The 22,995-nt window shown below is 31.2% G+C and overlaps 1 protein-coding gene and 1 long non-coding RNA gene across 10 annotated transcripts; one reads left to right on the top strand and one right to left on the bottom strand.

The window, feature by feature from the left end:
* Window positions 1–133: 133 nt before the first annotated feature.
* Window positions 134–2,045, bottom strand: LOC112539008 (uncharacterized). Its single transcript, XR_003082567.2, has 2 exons — window positions 1,869–2,045; window positions 134–850 (listed from the first exon to the last, which is right to left on the bottom strand). It is a non-coding gene; the product is annotated as an uncharacterized LOC112539008 (long non-coding RNA).
* Window positions 1,370–22,649, top strand: LOC107363620 (uncharacterized). 9 transcript variants are annotated; one of them, XM_089267520.1, is made up of 6 exons: window positions 1,370–1,588; window positions 2,398–3,373; window positions 16,565–20,457; window positions 20,599–20,880; window positions 21,310–21,468; window positions 21,555–22,649. In XM_089267520.1, the coding sequence occupies exons 3-6, from the start codon at window positions 18,775–18,777 to the stop codon at window positions 21,567–21,569; spliced, it is 2,139 nt and encodes a 712-aa protein (XP_089123646.1). In that variant the 5' UTR covers window positions 1,370–1,588; window positions 2,398–3,373; window positions 16,565–18,774; the 3' UTR covers window positions 21,570–22,649. The 9 variants fall into 9 exon arrangements, with proteins under 9 accessions (XP_089123646.1, XP_089123644.1, XP_089123647.1 ...); XM_089267518.1 differs by having other exon boundaries at window positions 21,551–22,649; XM_089267521.1 differs by having other exon boundaries at window positions 21,543–22,649.
* The last annotated feature ends 346 nt before the right edge of the window (window positions 22,650–22,995 follow it).

The following is a 22,995-nucleotide window of genomic DNA, read 5'->3' as shown; positions in this document are numbered from 1 at the left end:
AAATCTGTTTCGTGACTTTCAACATAATACTGATGCTTTTTTCAGAAGGAAAATGATTCAAAGTAATAAAAGGTAAGGGTCAAGGTAACTGAATGAATTTTTTTAGTTAATATTTTATTGCTACTGCTAATGGTTATCATTAAAGATTTTATTTGAATTAATCGGTAAAAATACAAAACTAAACCAGCTCAAGTAATTTTACCTCCATTACTTTTGAGCTTGTAATTCATGCCTTTTCTGTGTTCCTACAGAAACCAAGTCAATATGAGTAGGCAACTTGTTAAGATGTAAATTATCTAGTCCACCCTGAAGTACTGCATTTATATCTAATATGAACATTATGGATTAGAACTAATTGAGATTAGAATACATCTCAATATAAATAGCGATAACTTTAAGAAAAACTAAATCTTCAGTTTCTTTGTAGAGATCTCATGCAGAAAATGCTCCAACATCTGATGGGATTCAATTTTCTAATCCTGATGAAACTTCCATTTCCAGTTCGCCATCCATCTCATCAGAGATTCTAGATTCTATCACAATTGTTCAATCCATTTCCAATTTTGTCCAATTGTTTTGGTGTATGGTGGGTGCGCAATTTGAGTAAATATTTCCTTTGGACTTTTGGATTTTAATGAAGTGCTAATCGTCCCGTCCATAGTAACATGTTTTTCCTTATAAATTGTTGATTGTTGATTGTTCATTGTTAGATGATACGCTGTGATGTAATGGTACATTCAACCTATCCTTGAATGGTAGATATTATCGAATAGCGTTGAGTTGACGTCTCCATGTGACTATCGCACCAAGTTGAATATAAATATGGTAAAAAATTGAGCCGAATCCTATCCTGAAGAAAAAAGAATTTAAGATTAAAAGATGATTTAACAATAAAGAAAATAGTTTTAATTGGATTGCTTGGAGTCGAACTTGACCAAGTTCAGTAACTCAACTAGAAGAGAAAGTCTTAAATCACAAAGATACTTGAGCTTTAATCTTAAAGAACTTTAAAGTCTCAATATTAGCCATCAAGGCTTCGTTTCATCCAATATAATTGAAGTTTAGACTAACCGATTATAAGATTCAATAAAACTCACTACGGTTGACAGTTAAGAGAGAAATTGAACTGATGATTAATCTAGTGATGCAGATAAAATGATTAGAGATACAGAGGTTGAAAAGGCTAATGAAGGGAAGCAATGAGATTATGAAATGGTTTATCTATCATGGAACTAGAAAATTTTAATAGTAAATCAGCCACTAGTTTTGCCATTGACTTCATCAGAATGTGCACAATCATCAAGTGTAGCAATAAGCAAAGAGTTAACTCTTTGGCAATAAGAGAGAAAACTGATAATGATTAAAAGATAACTTAGAAACAACATTGAAGCACTTCACATGTTCTTGCCTGCTAAAGCTAAATACTACCACTTTCATTTCTAATAATTGTTTCATTATATAGTTTTGCCGATTAAGTAAATCAACCAATTGAATAATTAACACAGACATCGACATTATTACACCATCAAGGTTAGCAACAAATTGTTACATCAAGTGAATTAGTTGACAACTATCAAGAGAATCTCAGGTAAGCATTAAATATAACGAGCAACAATATAAAATATGTAAGAGAAAGTCAATTTTGTAAAAGCGAGAGAAGAAACAAGTAAGTATCGATAAGCTCGGAATACTGTAAAACCAACAATTAACACTCTGATATTATTATTTACACTCAAATCTGATATTAGCAATTTTAAATAAATCCATACTAATCGATAAAATTACACCGTGAAGCCAACATAATATTATAACTTAACGAATATTGTAGGAAACAAAAGAGTATAAAATGGTAATAAAACAATTCTTACCTTTGATCTACAAGTCAGATATTAAGCGAGACCAATTAAATTACGATTAAATTCCAGAGGTGATAAACAGAAGTCCAAAAGATTAGTAGTAAAATTAAATTAATTCAGCTTAATTAGTAACAATTATTGATACAAATTGAAACAAAAGAAAACGAATGCCATAACAACGTGCAAACAAACGCATAATGATTGTATTATGCAACTATAGATGGCATCAGCCATCAATGCCAAACGTTGGAGAGTTTTTTATTGAAAACTTGATTGAAGTCGTTTTCTTGTCGAACCGGGTTTTTTTTGTTTATAGCTAAAGCTCATTGAGTGTAAAAAATCCATGCCCAACCCTTTGCCTGCTAAATAGTGAAGAACCAGCCAGCAAGTGAGAAAAAAAGAGTAACAAAAAACTCAGAGTAATCAGTGTTGATTGGGTAAATATGACAACAAGTTGAGTAATATTTTCTTGGTTTTTTTCTCTTCTTTTTGTTTGCTGTTGTTTTTTTTTGTTGTTGGACTTCTCGCATCATCTAAATAGTGATCTGACCTTACGAATCAATTTACATTTCTGGTTATTGAATGTGTTCATTAGCCTAAATTGAAAACAAGTAGTGAGAGTGTGAGAGAAAGAGTTACAGCAAAAAGGCCGAGAAACTACAAAACAAGCCAAAAGTGTTGGCTTGAGAAGAAGAACAAGAAATCCAAATCGTGTTAACTCATCTTATTGTCGATGTAACCTCGTTAAATGGTGATCATCTTTAAATTATCAGTTAATTTACTCGATGGTTAATAGTCGGTGTCTCAACTCAACGTTTACAATGCTGATAATTTGGTAAAGTTCATCACATGTTTGTGCGCCTTTCAACTTACCAACCCTTTTTAATATTCACTGGACATCGATAAATTAATTTACTTGTGACTTAATCTCCAATCACCATTAGAATAGTGAACACACATAATATTAATTGTCATCATCACCATTACCCATCAACCTACAGTTTACCTGGAAGTTGTAAACAGAAAGAAAAAAGTCTTCTGTAAATTAATTATTAACCATATTTTCCTGTGATATTTACAAGCCATTGTGTGGACCCTTCATCATCTGTATTGGAACACAGTTAATTTATTTAATTGTCCATCCAATCATTATAATTCCCAATGAATTAATGGTTCCATCTCGATTAATCTTCAAGTGTTGGACTCTCTGTAAACCTTGGTTATGCTGATAATTTCTGGTTTTTTACAAGAGACCTTACAAACCTAAACCCAAACCCAAAGGACTCACATTTAACCATTAAGCCTACCGTTTTAGCTCACCCTTCATGGATCATGTGTTAACCCTAACCCATTTTACTGGTTAAGCGTATGGATTGATAGTTTTACAATATATTTGTGATCATTATATTAATCAACAATCAACTGCAAGTGTTTCTTAATCAAAGTAAAAGTTAAAAGTGCCTTTTGGACTAAAAAGCATAATCAAAATGATAAAGTAGAGGTGAAGATACTTTTAGGTAAGTTGATCGTAATCTTAATCATCTTCAACAAGTAAACTCTTTCAATCCCAATCAATCTTAATCTTTTCTCAATTTTTTCTTCTCAACCATCTTTTCTAACCTTTTCAATCCTTTTCACCAAAAATCTAACCCAAAATGTATATAATTACCAAACTACCTTTGAACACGAACACGAACACACATTATCATTATTACTTCCGAATTTGTACGAAAAAAGAAAAGCAAAAAACTAAATAAATCAGAGTAATAATAATGTTGATGAATATAAGAAACTGAGGTCAGAAATGATTTTCTTCATTTCTTCTCTTCTGCTTAAATCTATAACCACTACTAACCCTTTATTGATTCAGGTCAATCGAACCAGGTAATGAAATTTTCTTACCTTCCAAGCAAAAATGTTTTAATTTGATAATTTAATTTAACTTAAACATTCATCATCTTAAATCATTCTAATGTCATTCATTGAAGCCAAAATTTAATGCAAGAAACATTGTTTTATTGCACGATAAATCCATGAATAATAACTGTTGATGTTAATTCATGAGCACCAAGTTGCATGTTGAAGTTCAAAAGACTGCCAAACAAACACTTACATGTAAAAAAGATTCAACTGGAATTCTGTTCTGAACATTAGAATGGCGCAAATTTCAATTCTAATCATTGTGATACAATGATTATTAGAATGCAAAAATGGCTCAAAATTAATGCCACTTTACATTGCTAATTTGTTGGTATAATAGTTAATGATTAGCTGAAATAATCGCCGAGTTTAATAATCAGTGAAGCAAAAGATTGAAAGAAAAGAAAAAGAAGAAAATTTTTCTTTTTAATTGTAAGTTGCGATTATTATTAACATCATCATTATTATTATTGCTATTATTTGAATACAGTTTCTACTGTAAACCAAACCAAATTAAGGTTTTCACTCGACCTGTAACTGGTTTCATATTATCTGGAATCAGAGAATTTTCTGGATAAACCGGTTTTCTCCATCATATTACTAACCCTTAGGCACCAAAATTGGAGGGAGAACAGAAAAAATTGAAGAAAAGACGAAGATGACGATGAAAGGGAGGAAGATTAAGATAGAGAGAGAGAAGAAAAAGGATTGAAAAAATGAAGAGCGAGAAAAGATGAAAATGATGAAGACAGAGACGAAAAGAAAGGGTTAAGACGAAGTTATCACGAGGAACGTGAATAAGGTGCAGTCATTAGTTATTGATAAGTGGTTAGTCCGTAGGGCTCAATGAATCACAGCTTTATTTTTGGCCTTTAATTTTTACCCGAAACAATTAATTAACCTTTTTTTTCAAAGTATACCTTCCACAAGCCAAGTCCATAGAAAGTCAAGATTGAAAATTTTCTGAAAAATTGATTCAACAATGAATTTCGCAATTGATGCTTTTGGGTTTAGGTGATGCTGTAAGGTGAGGAAAGATGAGTAAAATGATGAGAAAGATGCTTGAAGCTTATACAAATATTCATTGTATTAAACAATGTTTAACCTGATCAGTATGGAGAAGAAAAGTAATATTAATATACAATGTTATAAACTAGTCTTTCTTTTCTTTCTCTCCAATTTTCAGGTTGGGAGGTGAAATGGGAGTAGGAGGAGGATGAAGATGAAGAGACGAGAGAGTAAAGGTTAATGACAAGTTGAGTGAGCAAAATGAGATGAAAAGGTGAAAGAAAGGAGAAAAGATGAAAAAAAGTAAAATATTGTAACCAAAGTAATACATAATATTTTTATTCGTAGCTACGAAAGGCGAAGTTGGTAACAAGGGATTTCATCTGGGAATTTATTTTATTATATTATGAGAAGAGGAAGAAAGAGCAAGATGAAAGGGAAGACGAAGAGGAAGGTGAAGAGGAAAGAGTCAGAGACTAGACTAAAGGTGAGACAATTTAGCAGACTTGAATGAAAACCTTTTCATCATTTCAATGTTGTGAGTTTTTTTTTCTTCATGGTGAAGATTATGCGTAGTTACGATTAAAAAATAGGGATAAAGAAGATGGATGAGAAGATGACAAATGATGATGTTGGTAATGGGGAAGAAGGATGATGGCCGATGATGAGAGATGTCGAAAGATCTAGACGAAGGGGAAAGAGTGATTGGGAAACAGTTTGAAGTAGACTTGGTGGATCGATAAGATGCCAACGAGAAGTCGCAGAAGAACGAGAATCGTTGGATGTTTTTTTTTCGTAGCTCATGAGGAAGAGAATGAAGAACGAGGAATATCCCTTCTCTTTCATTCTAATTGAGTCTGGGAGATTTTGAGACCAGAATTTTATCATCCTCATGATGATGGAAAGGAAAGAAGTGAAACTATGAGAAGGATGATGATCAAGATGATAAAGATGATGATTGTATAGAAAGAGATTGGGAAAGAAGTAAAGACAGATTAGACAGAGAGAAATATTTGTGTATAAAAAAAAGAGGAGAAAGTAAAGAAAGAGCAAGAAGAGAGGATAAAGAGTAACAATGTTTTACATTTAAACTAAAACAACCATCTCTTTGCCAACCTCTTTTTTGCCTATCATCAAAATACATCTTCATCTTTATCCTCCTTTACTGTCTTTAACACATTAACAACAACAACATCATCTTGATCATCTTCATTATCTTCATTATCATCACCAATAGTAATAAATAATAACAATAACATTGATATCAAAGATGAATGCCTTTTTTCTGGTAAACACACTTTGTTTTCTGGTTTTGGTCTTTTCATCTTGATTTGTCTCCATCGTACAACATGTTTAATTTTATGATTGACACTCTTTGGTGACCAGTGATTTGTGCTCATCAATTGGTTAATTGTTTCAATGTTTACTCTCATTTCAATCCAATTGTGAATCAACTTGTAAATCATCTTATCTCGAGATTTAACTTGATGAATATCACGTGCATTCAGATTGCCAGATTTTTATTAAACCCTTAATTCAACTCAATTTTTCAAGTATTTCCTATTATTTACATTCCAATGTTTTTCACCATTCCTTTAAACACAACCTGGTACTTTCAGTGTGCTTTTCCAATTCTGTTTACCTGATCAAGTACACTTGATTATTATCCTGGTTATCAACGTTTTAACGAATCGTTTGTAACCAAAGCAAAATGTGACTTTTCATCTTTTCTCATCATCTAAAGGACTGACAAGTTCCCATGTCATTGACAACATTCAACAGGTTAACTTAACAATTATTTGTCTTGTTTATCGTCTTAACCCTTTTCCTAGCCTTACCTGTTCACCTGGCACATTCCTTATGTCTGCTCTTGTCTCGATGTTAACCAAGAATTGAAGGTTTTTCTCAACATCAATCTAGCTTAAGTTGAAATGTCGATCTGATTGTTGATCAAAAAGTCCAAAAATGTATTTTAAATCTTCTCATAACATTGATTGATTTCCACCTGAAAATTATCCCATTATTATCCCATGAATGGTTAAAATTAAAATGATGATCAAGGACATGAAGAGATGAAGATTAGGCCAAGGAAATGATGATCATGATGGAACTAGTGATTGTGCAATCGAATTTGGAACGATATCAAGATTATCGTTCTTGTGTGAATCATGTTATAGTCAAGTACGAGGATGAAGACTAATGAAGAGAAACTTGAGAATGAAAAAGAAAAATATCTTTATCATGTTCAACTTTTCATTATTTTTTTACCTTCTTCTTCCTTTATTTTGCTAATTTCTTTGTTGTTTTCAGTCTTTCTTTAGCATCTCAATTCAACTCGAACTGTTTTTTTTTGTTGTTTCTTTACTAAAACAAGAGTTTTTTCCTTCTTTTTCCCTCAAACTCTCAGCCAATTCCCATGATTATATGTGTTATATACCTTCAATGAGCAATGAATGAATATATTCTACATCGCATGTTCTGCCGGATTCTGGTTTAACCCATTTCAGCCAACCAAACAAAAAGCACAAAAAAAGAGTCTAAACTAAAAAAGAGAAAACCTTCAATCGATCGATTCCATGTTCACGTGATTTCAATGTTATATTTATACTTTTTTCAAAATCGTTGGTTACTAAACGAAATATCGAAAATGATTCCATCGAACCAGATTTTTCCTAATTCTCGCAGGCTTTCAGGCCTATCCAATCAAATCAGACATTGAATTAATCATAATTTTGTCTGATAAACTGAAGTTCAAAATTATCTCTGAAATTTGTCAATCCAAAGCTGAATATTTCTGGTTTTCATCATCAACAAACTTCATTCTGAGTTCAATCCTGAAAATGAAATCACTCTGAAATTATGAACTAATTATCTTTAAATGTCACAGTTTCTTAGTTTCTTGTTACAGCAATAACGCAAAGTAACTCAATGATTATTAACTTTTCATCCAATTCACCGAGAACCGAAATGAATATTAAAATGAAAGACTTGATTAATGAATTTTCAGCCGCAATGTCAGGGTAAAACAATCTGTCAATTTCCTTCAAACTTCGAACTAATCTCGTAGGCGAATCTAAAATTTGATGGAAACCTTTGAGCCTGAAAAAAGCAACTCGAACCTGATATCTTTGGCTTATTACTCAACATTTTTCATGAATTTCTCCATTTCAAGGTTCAGACTTTTGTTATATTTATAATGTCTTACAAAACTGTTAAGTAATAATATAACAATAGTTGAAAAATATTTCATTACAATATCTTGTAACAGGAGAAAGTTTTTTCAAGTAAAGGTTCAAAGGCTTTACCCAATCTCAGTTGACTCTTGTTTTCAACCATTTTGGTGCCAAAAATTTAATCTGTGCAAACTCAATGGAGCTTGATTAATGAATCTAACCAATTGAACAAAAACAGATTGAAATTCAAAGCATCCTCTAACCTACTCACAAAACTATCTTAACCAATTATCCCTTCAGGCTAGATGTGAGTAAATACGAATGTTGAAATGTTGGCAAATGTTGGATTATCAGTTTAATAGCGCGAGAATCAATCTTTCAATTTATTGTCATAAATGTAAATACAACTTTCATTGCAAATGAACAAAATCTCAACTCTATTGAGACTTAATTTGTGTCCATTTCATCATTGAATAAACCTTTTCATCTTCATTGTTTCAAATGGACTTAATTAAATTACTAATTAATTCAGTTAACTATGAAACTGAAAAGGCAAACTAAGACAAATGTTGAAATGTTGAAAGTGTAAAATCTCAAGGGTTGAAATCAATGTGTTATCATTACCTGAGGCTGGCGATAATTATGATTTTATGAAATTACAAAAGGTAAAACAATTTGTAATTTCATTCATCAATACAGGTTAAACTTTTAATTTACTCGTTAACCCAACCAAATAAAAGTTGATTGTTGGTATTAGAAGCGTTTGACAACACTTTGTTCATATCAACAATTATTATATTTATAAACATTATTACCATTATTATGATTGTTATTAACATGATCATTTGTATTACCCTTTTATCATCATTACATGTTAGCGAAATGAAAGAAAAATTTTTGTTCCTGTGAACAAAAACAAAAAACTTTCAATGATAATAATAATGATAATCATGATGATAATAGTAATTTTGTATCTCATTGGTTACCTTGATATATCTGATCCATTGAACCTGCAACATTGCAATCAGCAAACGTGATTAGAATGATTAGTTATTTAAATTGGTATACAATTGGCATTCACTAAAAAATTGGATTAAATGATATTCAAAAATTAATTCAATTCGCTCATTAACCAAACATTCATTCGAATCTCAATTTTCTCTGTTCAATTCTTGATTCCACAATTTCCTGGTTTATTCTTAGACAAACATGATTCTGAAAACAGATTTTTACTCTTATTTCCAAATGAACCAAAAAAGTTCACAACCAGAAAAGTTATTGGACAGTAAAACTGATATTCATTAGAAAATGAAATTTCGACGAAAAAAAACTGAATTTGAATCGTTCCAATAATGTAAAATCGTGATATTTTCGTCCATTACAGAATGATTCTAATGTCTGAGAAATTGAATTTTCTGAGTAAAATGTTGTTAAATGATACAATGTAATACATTATCCTGATCATCATAACTCAACAAATAAACTAATAGCAAATTAACTCAATATTGAGATCTGTCTGAGTGAAAAAAGTTGTCAGACGAAAAGTAAAAAAGTTTTGCAAAACGATTTTCGTCAACTTTGATAACATGATTATTGAAACGTGTTTATTGATAATCTGAATGGTGCACTTTCAGATAATGACACTGTTTGGACGAGAAAAAGGTTTAACTTGAAAGAGCAAATCCGGAAATTGAGGGAAGGAGAGAGAAGAAAAATGAACAAAATTGAATAGAAAACCTGTAAATTCTCTGTCTTTTTCTCGTCACAATTTCGTTGGAAAGATTTAGTAACGAAGGGAGAGAAAAAAGAAGGAAAAAAGTTGAGATTATTAGAAAATAGGAAACGATCGTTGCCACGTTATTTACCATCATGAGTTGAATGAAGACTTGCGTGGTTCTTCAGATTGAAACATATTCCATGAGGATGAGTGAGATGAAAAACATAGAAACTTGAGTATTAGTGATTAATTCCATCAACAGAATTTCTCTTTTTCTCTTTTTCTCTTTTCATCTTTTTTACTTTTATTATTTTTCGTCTGACAAACTATTATAATCTGAAAAGATTCACTGAGACACAAGAAATATGATCACAGTAAATTCAGTTGAAATTAAAAGGTTACTAATTTTATCATGAACGTCATTATTACCTTTGAAAATCAATATCTTTTTCAGAGTTTTACACTTGAATTGCAAATAAAAGAATTTCCAATTCAGAAAATTATCCACAAAATCAATTGAATAGCAAATGAATTTTTATGGCGAAAAAGACTTTTCATAATGATATTCCACTGCAAGATTAACTTTATCATATTATTCAGTTTTATACCCACAAGAATTAGTCATTTCAAGTTTCTTATTATCATGTATTCATTTTGCTTGTAACAATGTTTCATTTTTATTACCTTCATTTATATCTTTTAAATTTAATCCCAGTTCTGATGAACAACAAAAAGTAACAAAATAAAGTTAATTAACATTTTCACGACAAAAAATGATCATTACCATGAAACTCTCATGAAAATGTTTCAAGATAATTATCAAAATATTGAGACTTATTAAATGTTGATTTATCTGGTTGAATAGAGAAGTTTATTTTTCTCATTTGCTTTGTTTTTCCCAAGACGATTCTCATGTTTAGTTTAGACAACCAGAATTATCATGCAACTAAACATTGTATCAATTGTTGATCTTTGATTGTCAACACCAAACAACAAAAAACTTGAAAAGGTAAAAGAAAAAAGTTGTTCAGTTTCTGCTCATTATTTTGTTTCTGATTCTTAATCGATTCTCAATCATTTGAAACTTTATCTCAAGACAAAATGCTTTCAATTGACTGCCATTTCTGATATCCTGGGATTGAAACAAAACTTTTCCCTCTAATTGAGCTTTAACTTTTTTTCATCATCATTAAGTTTACCTTTTTTATTTGTTACAATTTTAGTTAATTAACAGCCAGAGCATTAGATGTTAATGATGTTGATGAAAATTGTTCATCCAATTCTCATGTGAATCTATTGATTAGGAGATTGTTAATCATTCCCAGCAACTTTGCTTAATTCATATTTCCAGATTGACTGTTTGTCATGATCGAGTATTATCACCTTACTAATGATGGAAACAAAAGTTAATCATAAACACTGAAAATTTTGATGAACATTCAATCAATTGAACAAAGTTGACAATTAGAAATTTAACGATTTATTATCATCAATTAATTTTGAACTTCATGATAAATGGCGATATAAATGGTTAAAAAAAGGCTTAAACTGTAATTAAAATGAAATCAATGTTAATATTTTTTGAACTAATGTAAATCAAAGAAGACAGTTTTGATAAATTTGAAGCAATGAACCAGTTTAAAGAACCTTAAAATTGCTTTGTTTTTGTTAAATTTTATTGAAATTGTAATGAGTTAAATGATAATTTGATCACAAATCATCAAGTTAATCAGATTAATAAAATTGCTTACATTGTTGCTAAAACAGAGTTTAATTCCGAGTCTGGTTTGAATAATAATTACCTGATTATCTTGTCATCTTAATTGTTGCTCTTTTACCTATTTAATATTAGTTGAAAGATTATTCATTATATTTAATGATTTACTCGTGTTGCTATATAAATAATTACAATTAAATTAAATTGTACTCATTGCTATTAAAAGCAATCAAAAGTAAATGGCTTTTATTTTTCCTCTTTTTCTTCCTTTCCTTCATATTTATGCATCAAAAATGAAGCTAATTGTTGACTTGTAATTAACTTGTTAAACAACGTTTAACATCAATTGATTTGTAATTTAAAAGTTAGCAAAAAAATATGTTGATTAGTTGAAGAAACATCGCAATATGAAATTGAAAAATTTCAGCTCAAAGCCTTGAACGAAATTCAAGCTAAGATGATAATGATGATGTTACACCTAAAAAGTTAATAGAGTTTATTCATTTGATTGGAAGGTAAAACAAAGTTATTTACACTTAAATTACCTTTTCACAACGGGATATTGTTAACCAAAAAACCTAATCACATTTCCAATTGGTAAAGATTGAAATCTGATTGAAATTTTTTTTCTGGTTCCAATACTTTCTGGTTCAAGGGTTGGAAAATTTTCAGTTGAATTTCAATTTTTTGATGCACTTTTTTGCTCAACTTGGAGATGCAAAACTGACCACAATCAACACTTATTATATCAATTAAAACACGAAAATGATTAATCTGTTAACAAGTTGACACTTAAACGGTATCAAGATAATTGCTGTGAATTTTATCTAATTAATGAAACTCATCACGCAAAGGGAAACTTATATGATATTTGGTTTGCAAAATATGGTCAACCTGGTGATGTTATTAAAATTAATGTTTCGTCTGTTAAATTGCAACTAAATGCTCTCAACAACCCAAGGCGATTCAGTTAATCTTCAACGAAAATTCAAATGAGTCAAGAATCGTCCAAGTTTCAAAGAAACTTCAAGAAGATTAAATTTTGATATAATTCGAAAAATTTTCATTTTCCACCTAAAATTTCGTTTTCACGATTGAAAGGTGCTGACAGTAATTGATTGAATCACAGACAGAACTCAGAAGGTTCAGATTAAAGGTCAAACTGTGCTCTTCAGTTGGGAAAACTTTTTCTGATAAAATTGAAAGAAACTATTTGCATTCATTGGAATTGAGTGTGATTATTGTCTTGTTGAATTGAAGTAAAAGTGAAAACTTTGAGACAGAATGCTTTTGATGAAATCTGATAAAGTTTCATGGATATTAAGATGTTTAAAAGTTTGCATAGAAGAAGCATTCTAAGGAATTCCAGAAATATTTTTCATTCTTTTAATAAACTAATGAAAAGTTGAGAAGTCACAGAAATGATCAAACATTAAAGACTGAATACTCAAAGTTTACTGAAATGTCACCAATTGGTTTCATATGTTTCTTTGTTTGATTGTTGATGAAGCAAATGATGTGATGAATTGTTAACGGAAACATGAAAAGTTTATTATTGAGAAAAAAGACAAATTTTGATTCATTCATTTGGTTATTTTGCGTGTTTTTTGGCAACCAGAACGAATGAAAAGTCAAAATGCCAAAGGCACTGCTGTAACTTGCAGGGAACATGATTAAAGTACGGAAAAACTAAAAGTGCATAAATCAATTGATAAGATGCCTTGAAGTGATTTCCAACCTAGAGATTGAAAGAGATGAAGAGAAGAAGAAAAAAGAGATTAAATGATAATGATGATGAAGATGATGATGACGATAAAAACATCAGATAATGTTTATTGGTTTGTTGGTTCATTGATTCGTTTGAAATCAGTGAATCAGGAAAATGGAAGAAAAATTGCAGAACTGAATAAATGTGACTAATTTTTCACAATTCAATTTACAATATTCACCATTTAAATAGCGACAATTATTTACATTTGTTCAGCAATTTCAAATTCTTTGCTCAATGATTTATATCATTTCTTAACCCGTTCCCTTCAGTCAAACCTAGGAATAATTCAAAATGATATTAATCCAAACTCGATAGTCAAATAGGAACAGGAATATCAGCATTGAAAGAAAATTTATCTACAGAAACAAGAAAAAAACAAGAATCAGAACTGGTTAGTTTTTACCTTGAATTTGAAGTTTGCCATGAAGTTCCTGTAAACTTGAAGATTACTCATGTTGAACTTTGAGGATAAAAAAAGGGTTTAATTATGATCTTGAGTTGAGAGGAGGACAAAATGTTACATGATGAAAATTGATTGAGTAAAAGATTCATCTGGGAAACAATTAATTAGAATGTTGATTAAAATCTTGAAGAAGCGATGATAATGAACAGCAAAAGATTGTCATCTTAACCCTTTTAACCTCATTTTCAACTTAAATAGTTTTGATGAAAATCGCAACAATTAATTGTTCATCTAATCCAATAAACTGTCTGATCACAATCAAGGTTTTTCTAGCAAAACTTTGTATTGAGTTTGACTTGAAAAGCTTTTCAAATTGTAATCTCAATAAAATTAACCATGAAATTGACCATGAAATTAAACATTTTAAACATTTGAACAAAATGCTGTGATTTACATCAATCAATTAATCAATGATAAAACCATTGATTGATTCATCTTTAGAAGCAAATGTTTATTAAAATTTTGAGTTTCTTTCCGTTTTCATTATTCTGATTATTCCAAGTATTCCAAGTGAATAAAAGGATACTTTTTAAAGGTGTGTTCATCGTTAAGGTGGGTAACAATTTTCGAGGTTGAATTTTGAGAAAAAAAGTTAAATTCCATGAAAAAGGGTTTCCACCTTGAAAAGCCGATTCCAATGGACTTACCAACCGCCGAGTTAATCTTCAACTTGATGCCAGAAATTTACTCGGCAACAGTAACATTCATGTTAATTGATGAATGATAAATGTTGATTAAGGTGACTTATCACCTTAATCATCATCAACTTCATCTTGATCATGATAGTGTCAAAGAAAATGCATTAACCTAATACAATTAGATGAGTTAAATGTCTTTAATATCCTTAACCTTTAATGGTTAAACATTTATCACAATCAGAATTTTTCTTCTGAAAAGTTTCAACTTGTTCGTTAACAATTAAACTAATCAGTTATGAAAATCATCTTTTCTACTTTCGCCATCAATTTCCTTTGATTGATTGTTTCAATTGCTTTCATCCTTAATTCAACTAATCAGTTTAATTTACTGCAATTAAACTGCTACATTAACACTTTAACATCGCAAATGAGTTCAAATTTAGCTTCTTTTTGAAAACCAGAAAATTGAGTCTAAACGTAGGTTTTGAAGCTTTTTAATTTTAATCAAATTTCCAGATTGACCAAGTTCATCTCATGTTTATCATGTTTATTTCATGATCACGCCTTGGTCTAACTGATTAGGATTGGCTATTATGATTTGTAAAAGTTAATAACAGGTAAACTAATGCGAATCAACTGGAAACAAAATGTTGATTAAAATGCAATATCCAACAATAATTGTAACCCTTCACAAACCGAACCCAGTAAATGTTGAAAATCACTTTAACCCTTTTCTAATCAACCTTTTTACTTACCTTCTAATTAAAAGTCTATTGTCTAACCTTTAGTTAACCTTTTAAAATTTATCAAAAAATAGTTGATTAAATAATCTAAATTTAAATTACAAATGTTTCAAGTTGAAAAGCCTAAGACTAGACAAGACTCAACATTACCAACAAATGTTTGGAGCAAACTTGAATCTATTTCAATTATGATTAACATTGTGATTAACATTGTGATTAACCCTGTTAATTAATTTAATTTCCTTTCTCATGAATCTTTCATTTAATCTTACTCAACTGTCAAGGTTAGTTAACCCATAATTTAGATTGAAATTAAGCTCAAGACTAAACCGATTGACAATTTGTAACAACTTTTCAGCTGCCGACTGACCATCATTTATCCTTATTATCATTTTTCAATTATAATTATCATTATTAATGAAATTTTTTGCTTTTTCTTTCTCCATCTGACAAACTTTTCCCTCCAAACGGTTGGGTTTACATGAAACCCTTAAAATGGGCTGTTAAAGGGTTGAAAAATTATCATTTTTTATATGTTTTCATTGTTTCCTGTTTAGCCTCAGATTGGGCTAAAAATGATCACCTGACAGAGCAAAAGCCTCAGGCTAATGACAATAAATCCGATGTTATTTAAGCAACAAATCATATCATCGTTTGTAAAGGTACAAGCTTGAGAAGTGAAACGACATCAACAACATACAATTAAAATGGTTTGCTTGAAGAAACAGAGAAATGTCTAAATTGTTGTTCAACCCAAGAGTTGAATTAACTAGTAAAATGTCACCGATTTAATGTAAATTGTGCTTTTATTATCAAACTTTCACAGAATTGTCGATTGTTGAATTGAAACAAATTTGTGTTAAATGACCAAATCAAAAGTCCAGTTATTTGAACTCTTTTTTTTCTCAATCATTAGTTGATTCAATGAGCAAAAAACTAGTTAATCTAATTTGTTTGATTCAGCTTCACATGAATAATTGTCATTTCACCATTTTGCAATTTTCATTATTTTAATATCCTTAGGCTGAGCCTGGATTTTATTACAAATAATTTAATTTTTAATAATTGCTCAACTTTAATTGAACGCCAGTTCAATGGACAGTCGAGAGAAGAATCAAATTCAACAGATTATTCAGTTTTCATGTTTCACCGAAACTGATGGACATTTGATTCATTTGATTTGAGACATTTGATAGCAATTCTTAGTCAAACCAATCAATAACAATTTGCATTGTAAATTTTTCGATATAAAGTTTTTCAAGAAAATTTGCTTTCTAATTGTTTCCTTTCCTTCATAGACAAAAGGCAATTAAACTCTGAATCCATCAACATTACTAATTGACTTTGTAATTAATAATGAAAAATGTGTTTTTCTGAATCTATTATTTGAACGCTGGAAGTGTCTACCAGAAATGATAAAATTGAAAGCAACAGTAAATCCCAATCAATCCCAGAAGCAAATCAATCCAACCCAATGCAACCCAATGCACCAAGAAATACCAAAGACTTGAAACTGATTGAATTAACTAATTGTTTCTCATTTCTTACATTTCAACAGGTTTCTCTTTTTCATGACCATGTTAATGGATTAACATTATAACATAATAAACATATAATAATCGTTATTGAAAACGAAATTGTGCTAATTAAGCTACACCAATTGTTATTAATATATCATTACCACTCAATTGCTACAAGATAAACATCATTGGAAAGAGGTAAAAACAACAAACAAGAAACGGCGTTTTTTTGTTTTCTTCAATTAACTTGCCTCTCCTAATCATCATCAACTACATCATTACACATTACATCTTCATCTAAACTCTTCATCATAATCATCATCATCACCATCATAATAATCATCCAGTAAAAGTTAACAACCAAAACAATCATCAAGGAAACACCAAAACGCAAGCAAAAAGAAACTCCAAGAACAATAATAATTATAATTTGGGAAACCAAGTTAACATTAAAATTAACAGAAGAGCAGAAAAGCCAGAAACAAAAAATTAACCCGAAAGTTTAAGTAAATCAAATGATGGCTTATCAAAATGATAATTATTTTAGGTGTCAAGTAATGAGAAATGATTGGATCGGTAAAACAATTAGTAAATTATCATCACCTGAATGTTACAGTCAACAGTCAATGATTAAAGTTTACAATGAAATGGTTTCTCTTGTGTTCAACCCTGTTAACCCGATGAAAAGCAACAATTACCCAAAAAACCAGATAAACACTTCAAAGTCAAATTCATTAACATGGTTCATTTTGTCTGGTATAATCAGATAATCCTTTTTGTTAAACAAAAATTAAATCCATTGGCTGGTTCAACGGTCATTGAAAGTGTTGTCGCTTCTAGTCGATAACAATCATCGATTGATTTACATTAATTCTGACCGTCGCAAGACTCTAAATTGAAAGACTTTAAATTATTCCCTTAAATTAGTTTATCATTGGTTTGTGTTTGTTGCTGTCAACTGGAACTTTAATAGCAAAACAATCAACTTTAATTTTGTTTTCTTCAAATCAAATTTTTTGGTAAACTCTAAACCTTCATCTGCAAGTTTCAATCAAAACAATCATTTTTTATCTCTCCTCGAGATCCATTAATGTGGCTTAATGGTTTAACTGTCATATTCATTAAACAATTATATGTGCCATTTGTTAATTGTTTTGGTTTAACCTTAAAAATCGTTCAACTCTTCGTAGTGTCCATGGACTATCAAATAGTCCCTAAACAGGATCAAGTGAAATTGGATTAATCATTTCCAGTTAACTGAGACTTTCTTTTTTCTGTCCTTTTTGTTTCAAACAACTTCTAGCACCCTAATTACAAGTTTTAGTATTATCATCAAAATTGATCAAATCATCGTGTGCTGAAGTAAAATACTTAATGATCTCTAACTGTTCCTTGTAAAGGAATCAATTGCAATTGAAATCCACCAGCAATCGAGAAATTGTCATTTCTCTCAGCAATCGGAAAAGAAGCACAACTTCAACAGATTGAATTATCACTCAAAGTGATCTTTTCTTTTTGTTACAAAATTTCAATAAGTTTCTCATTTAATACATTATTTTTTTCTCCTTTGGTTAATAGTGAAATTTACTAAACCAATTCACTGGATTGTGAAGTGAATGATTGTCTCATCAGTCGATGAACAACTCAACCAATCAACCCAAAATTATTGCACACCATTAATACTCACAATTGAAACAGAAAGCATTTCTGTAAACAAATAAAGAGAAACTTGGTTTTTCGAGTTATCAAGTAAATTAAACTCGAAAAATAGTCATCAACATCATCAAGTCATCATCATTTGGCTTCATCAGCCATCATTATCCTCATTAACGGCAAATTAACAAATATATATTGTCAATTTCAGCTCTTTCAATAGTCTCTTCATCAACATTAGAAAAGCGAACAAAGTTTGATTTCATTTGCCCAAGGCAAAGTAAAAAAAGTATATAAAAATAATATCAGACTTGAAGAGACTTTAATTACTGATTCGAGTCAACTAAATAAAATTAGACAAAAAGCAAGGTAAAGAAGAATAAAGGAAATAATAATCAAAACAACAATCAAGAGAATAAAATTTAACGGTTGAAGAAAAGTTAATTTTTTGGAAAATTGTCATTTTGTTATTAAATAGCAATTGATAGTGAAAAAAAGCATTATTACTGTTGAGTTGTAAACTTAATTTAAGTCACTTTGGGTCGCCCAGCGACGATAAACAAGCTTGTTATCAATTGTTATTTGTTGGTAAAGAATGCAGAACGGAGCTTTTCCTTGGGTCGGATCTTCGACACTTGGACCAGGACAAAAGTGGCCTGGCTACCAGGCCAGTATTACTGATCTTTTTTTAAAGAAAAGCGCACCTTCTCTTGCCCATCATCACCCATTTCCCTCTGGAATCTCTCAATTGGCTGCCGCGTCATCTTATCTTGAAAAGATGACTGGATTCGCACAAGGCGGAGGAAATGGATCACTAACATCATCTTCATCATCATCTTCACTGCTCGGAGGATCTGGTGCTCCTAATAATTCCAACTCAAATTCCAATAACACTTCAAGTGGAGCTCTTTTGGCATCGGTTGGTCAACACCATTCACATCATTCTCTTCATTCCCATCACCAGTCGAGTCAGAGCAACAGTAATAATACAAATAATAATAGTAGTAATAACAATAATAGCCATGGTCATCAAGCGTCATCTTCAAATCACAATCACCATCAGCATCAAAATCAAAATCAGCATACAACTTCAGGTGCCAGTTCATCTTCAACACCCAGTCCATTAAGTTTTCACAAATGTCCACATCAGCTTCAAGGTGATTCTGGTAAGGAACCTTGTGGTTTATGTTCAAGTTCAAATATTAACTCTAACACAAATAATAATGGTGCAAACGGTGGAAATGGTAACAATAGTAATAATAATAGTAACCGTATTAATAGCAATTTAAACAGTTGCAGTCCGAGTAATAATAGTAGCAACAGTAACAGCAGTAATAATGATAAAAATCCAAATGGTAAAGATAATTCAGATAATTTAAACGCCAATTGCTCAAATAGACTTTCAAATGAAACGTCATCCCCCTCTGGGCCAAATTACAAGTGCACTCATGTTGATAATCAAAAGAAAGGTAATTCATGTAATATGTGCCAGCCATATACATCAATTTGCGGAGGTGATAGTACTTCCAATTCTGGTTTAAATCTTGAAAGTTTAAAGAATGTAACCGATGCCATATCAACTGTGACAGTAGCAGCAGCAGCTGTTAATTGCTCAACCAATAATAGTAACAATAATAATAGTAATAACAATAGTGGAGGTGGTAATGGTACTAATAGTAATGGTAATGCAACTGGTGGTGTTGCGGGTCCAGTCCGAGGTTCAAGTGAAGCTTTACTTGCAGTCGCCTCATCATCGGCAACAGCCGCCGCTGCAGCGGCTGCTGCTGCTGCTGCGGCAGTCATGTTAGATTCAAAGGTTACTCATCACCATGCACATCACCATCACTCGGCACATGGATCAACACACAATCCCCACCACCACCATAATCCCCATCACCACCATCACCACCATTCTGCTCACCAATTACATCACCATCATATTAATACAACAGGATCATCAAATTCTCCTGCTTCTTCTTCTTCAGCAGCTCTGGCTGCGTCCGGCCATTCCTTAGGTCATCATCACCATTCGTCACCTTTTACCAGTACAAGTTTGTCCTCACTTATACCACATTCCAATGGTCCACCAAGCCTTTATACGCGTCGATATTCAACTGGATCAACAAGCTCATCTGGCGATCACCGATCCAAACATGGTGGTAGTTCAAATAGTGGACGTACATTCCTTTGTCCAGTTTGTTATCGTTGTTTCACTCAAAAGGGTAACCTGAAAACACACATGATGATACATACTGGTGAAAAACCTTTTGGTTGTCAGGTAAACAAGTATTATCGATTGTATTCGATTGTTTTAATCGATCTCTTCTATGCTTAACATAAAAGACAAAAAATCTCCTTTGGAGTAGATTGCATTATTATTTAATCTTTTTTAATCTAATTTTTTATCTCTTTTTTACAGATTTGTGGAAAAAGTTTCACCCAGAAAGGGAATGTTGATACACACATGAAAATACACACGGGAGAGCGAGACTATCGTTGTCAATCTTGTGGTAAAGGATTTACCCAGAAAGGTAACCTTAAGACTCATGTTCGCTCTGTCCATACCAAAGAAAAGCCCTATGTTTGTGGTATTTGTGGTAAAGGATTTAGCCAGAAGGGTAATATGCATACCCACCTGAGAACGCATAGTAAAGACAATCGATTCCCATGTCCACTTTGTGGTAAAACATTCTCTCAAAAGGTAAGAATATATTACATTTATGCTTAATATTTTGGTTTGCTAAAAATAATTAATCAAGTAAACTTAATTCCAGTTTATTGCATGCTTGAAATACTGGGTTTAATATAAAAGTCAGGCAAAAATTGCATAAATCAAATAAATTCATAAATTTCAGTCATTACATACTTTTTGATACAAACCAGTTTCTAAATGTCAGATGAAATCAGCTTTCAGCTCTATGCAACAGCAGAAACCCAAAGAATGGCCAAGCAAATGTATAATCATTTTGCATTAATTATATGCATTGATATTCCATTTATTTGTTTATCATCAAACATCACTTAACCTCCAACAGTATGCAAACAATTGAAAAATGCATCAATAATTCACTTTTTCATTGAATCAAAAGAAGCTAATCCATTGCTTTTTGTTTATTTTACTCTTATACAGGGTAACCTGAAGACTCACATGCAGAGGCACAATGGAATAGCTCCTGTTAGACGTAATCCAAGCAAGAAAAGTTCAAAATCGGGAAACCACCAGAATGCGACTGGATCCAGTTCTGGAAATAGTGCCAATACCGCCAGCAGCAACAACCACAATAATCAGGTAAATCGAAGTTCAAATAATCAGTATTTTAATAATACTGAAAAAAATGGTTCCGTTGATCGTAAGCCTTTTAGCTCATCAGGTAGCAGTGGACACAATGAAGGAACACCAATCAATGGTTCATCAGCAGCCGCGATCTCTACAATCTTACCTATGGTCCTCGCAACTTCACGAAGCTCATTGTTACCCAGTACCACGACTCAACATCCATCCCAGCAGCAACCCCATGGTTCAGGCAATGGACAATCTCAAGGAATCCAACCGATGGACTTCTTCTGGCCAGCAGGGGTGACAACGTGTTAGCTGATAGTTAATAAATTGATTATCATCATAGGATCCAATTCTGACGAGAAAAAGCGATTTGGAAAAACCTGAACAAGACTTCCAACAGACGCTTAAATTCAATTGACAAGGCAAGACAATATTGAAAGCCATACTCGAAAACAATTTTACAATTTATTGTATTAGAGAGATACTCAATCATCAATACATCCATGCATTTTATCGTCATTGTCATCATGTTAATGTGCTATTACCTTTTACCATTACATTTCTAATGATATACCCATTACTATTATTATTAATATTAATATTAATGCTACTACAACTATCATCTTATATCACAGGAAAAAGTACACACTCAATTGAAACCACAACAACTGTCATAATTATTACTGTAATTATATTTATTCATTACTCGAGAGCTCACACATTCAAATTTACAAAAAAAAGACAAAACTTGACAAAAACAGTAACACAGATTCAAGCGAAACAAAAGCTAAACAATTGATTGTGTATGTTGATATATAAATGCGTCTCCAATCATTTCTTTTTTCTTCTCTCCTCAGCCTTGACTTCGTAAATTTACAATTTAATCATAATTAATTAATTATGATACTTACTACAACATTAATGTTTCAATTGCTCGAAATGCAACAAAAACAAAAAAACAAAATTGATTTCAAATTTATTTTGTTCCCTCACCCTATAAAACCCTTTTTTCAATGGTTCAAAACCTTTTTTTGTCTTCATCTATTGCTCATTGTAAGTCAAAACATTTTTTTTCTGATCAAATTTCTGTGAATTTTCATGTCTTTTATTTCCCTCTCTTTCCTCTGTCTCTGTTTCTCCCTCTCTTTATCTTGGATAAAATAAAAAACCAACTTTTTCAGTAAAAATAACCATCCATGTCTCTATTAAACAATCAATAATAAAATAACCAGAAGCCGAATGATTATTGAACCAATCTAAGCTTTTCCATACTCAATGCTTTAAATTCAAGGTTAATATGCAAAAATTAACGCTAATCAGTCAGATTAATGTGTCTCAGTTAGTTGAACATAAAATTTATACTCTTCTTTGTAGCTCATTTATAACTCATCCTTATCATCATCATTACAAGCATCATCTTGAAACACTCAACCAACGCTTTTTTATTGATAAACCGAAAACTCTGTAACTCTTTTTTTGTCACTAATTCAACTCTAAACTTTTAGTGAGGGTTGTAAATGATATTTGAAAATGATA

The sequence above is a fragment of the Tetranychus urticae genome, chromosome 2, assembly GCF_039701765.1.
Source record: "Tetranychus urticae isolate SD_2017Ah chromosome 2, NJAU_TeUrti_SD_1.0, whole genome shotgun sequence".
NCBI lineage: Eukaryota > Metazoa > Arthropoda > Arachnida > Trombidiformes > Tetranychidae > Tetranychus > Tetranychus urticae.
This window is presented reverse-complemented; position numbering and strand designations above follow the sequence as displayed.

What these genes read in the sequence shown, in the direction of transcription:
- LOC107363620 (XM_089267517.1), top strand. Translation starts at nt 18,775, where the DNA reads ATGCAGAACGGAGCTTTTCCTTGGGTCGGATCTTCGACACTTGGACCA. An exon ending in AAAAACCTTTTGGTTGTCAG is followed by an intron (nt 20,458 to 20,598) that starts GTAAACAAGTAT and finishes TCTTTTTTACAG; the next exon opens with ATTTGTGGAAAAAGTTTCAC. An exon ending in GTAAAACATTCTCTCAAAAG is followed by an intron (nt 20,881 to 21,309) that starts GTAAGAATATAT and finishes ACTCTTATACAG; the next exon opens with GGTAACCTGAAGACTCACAT.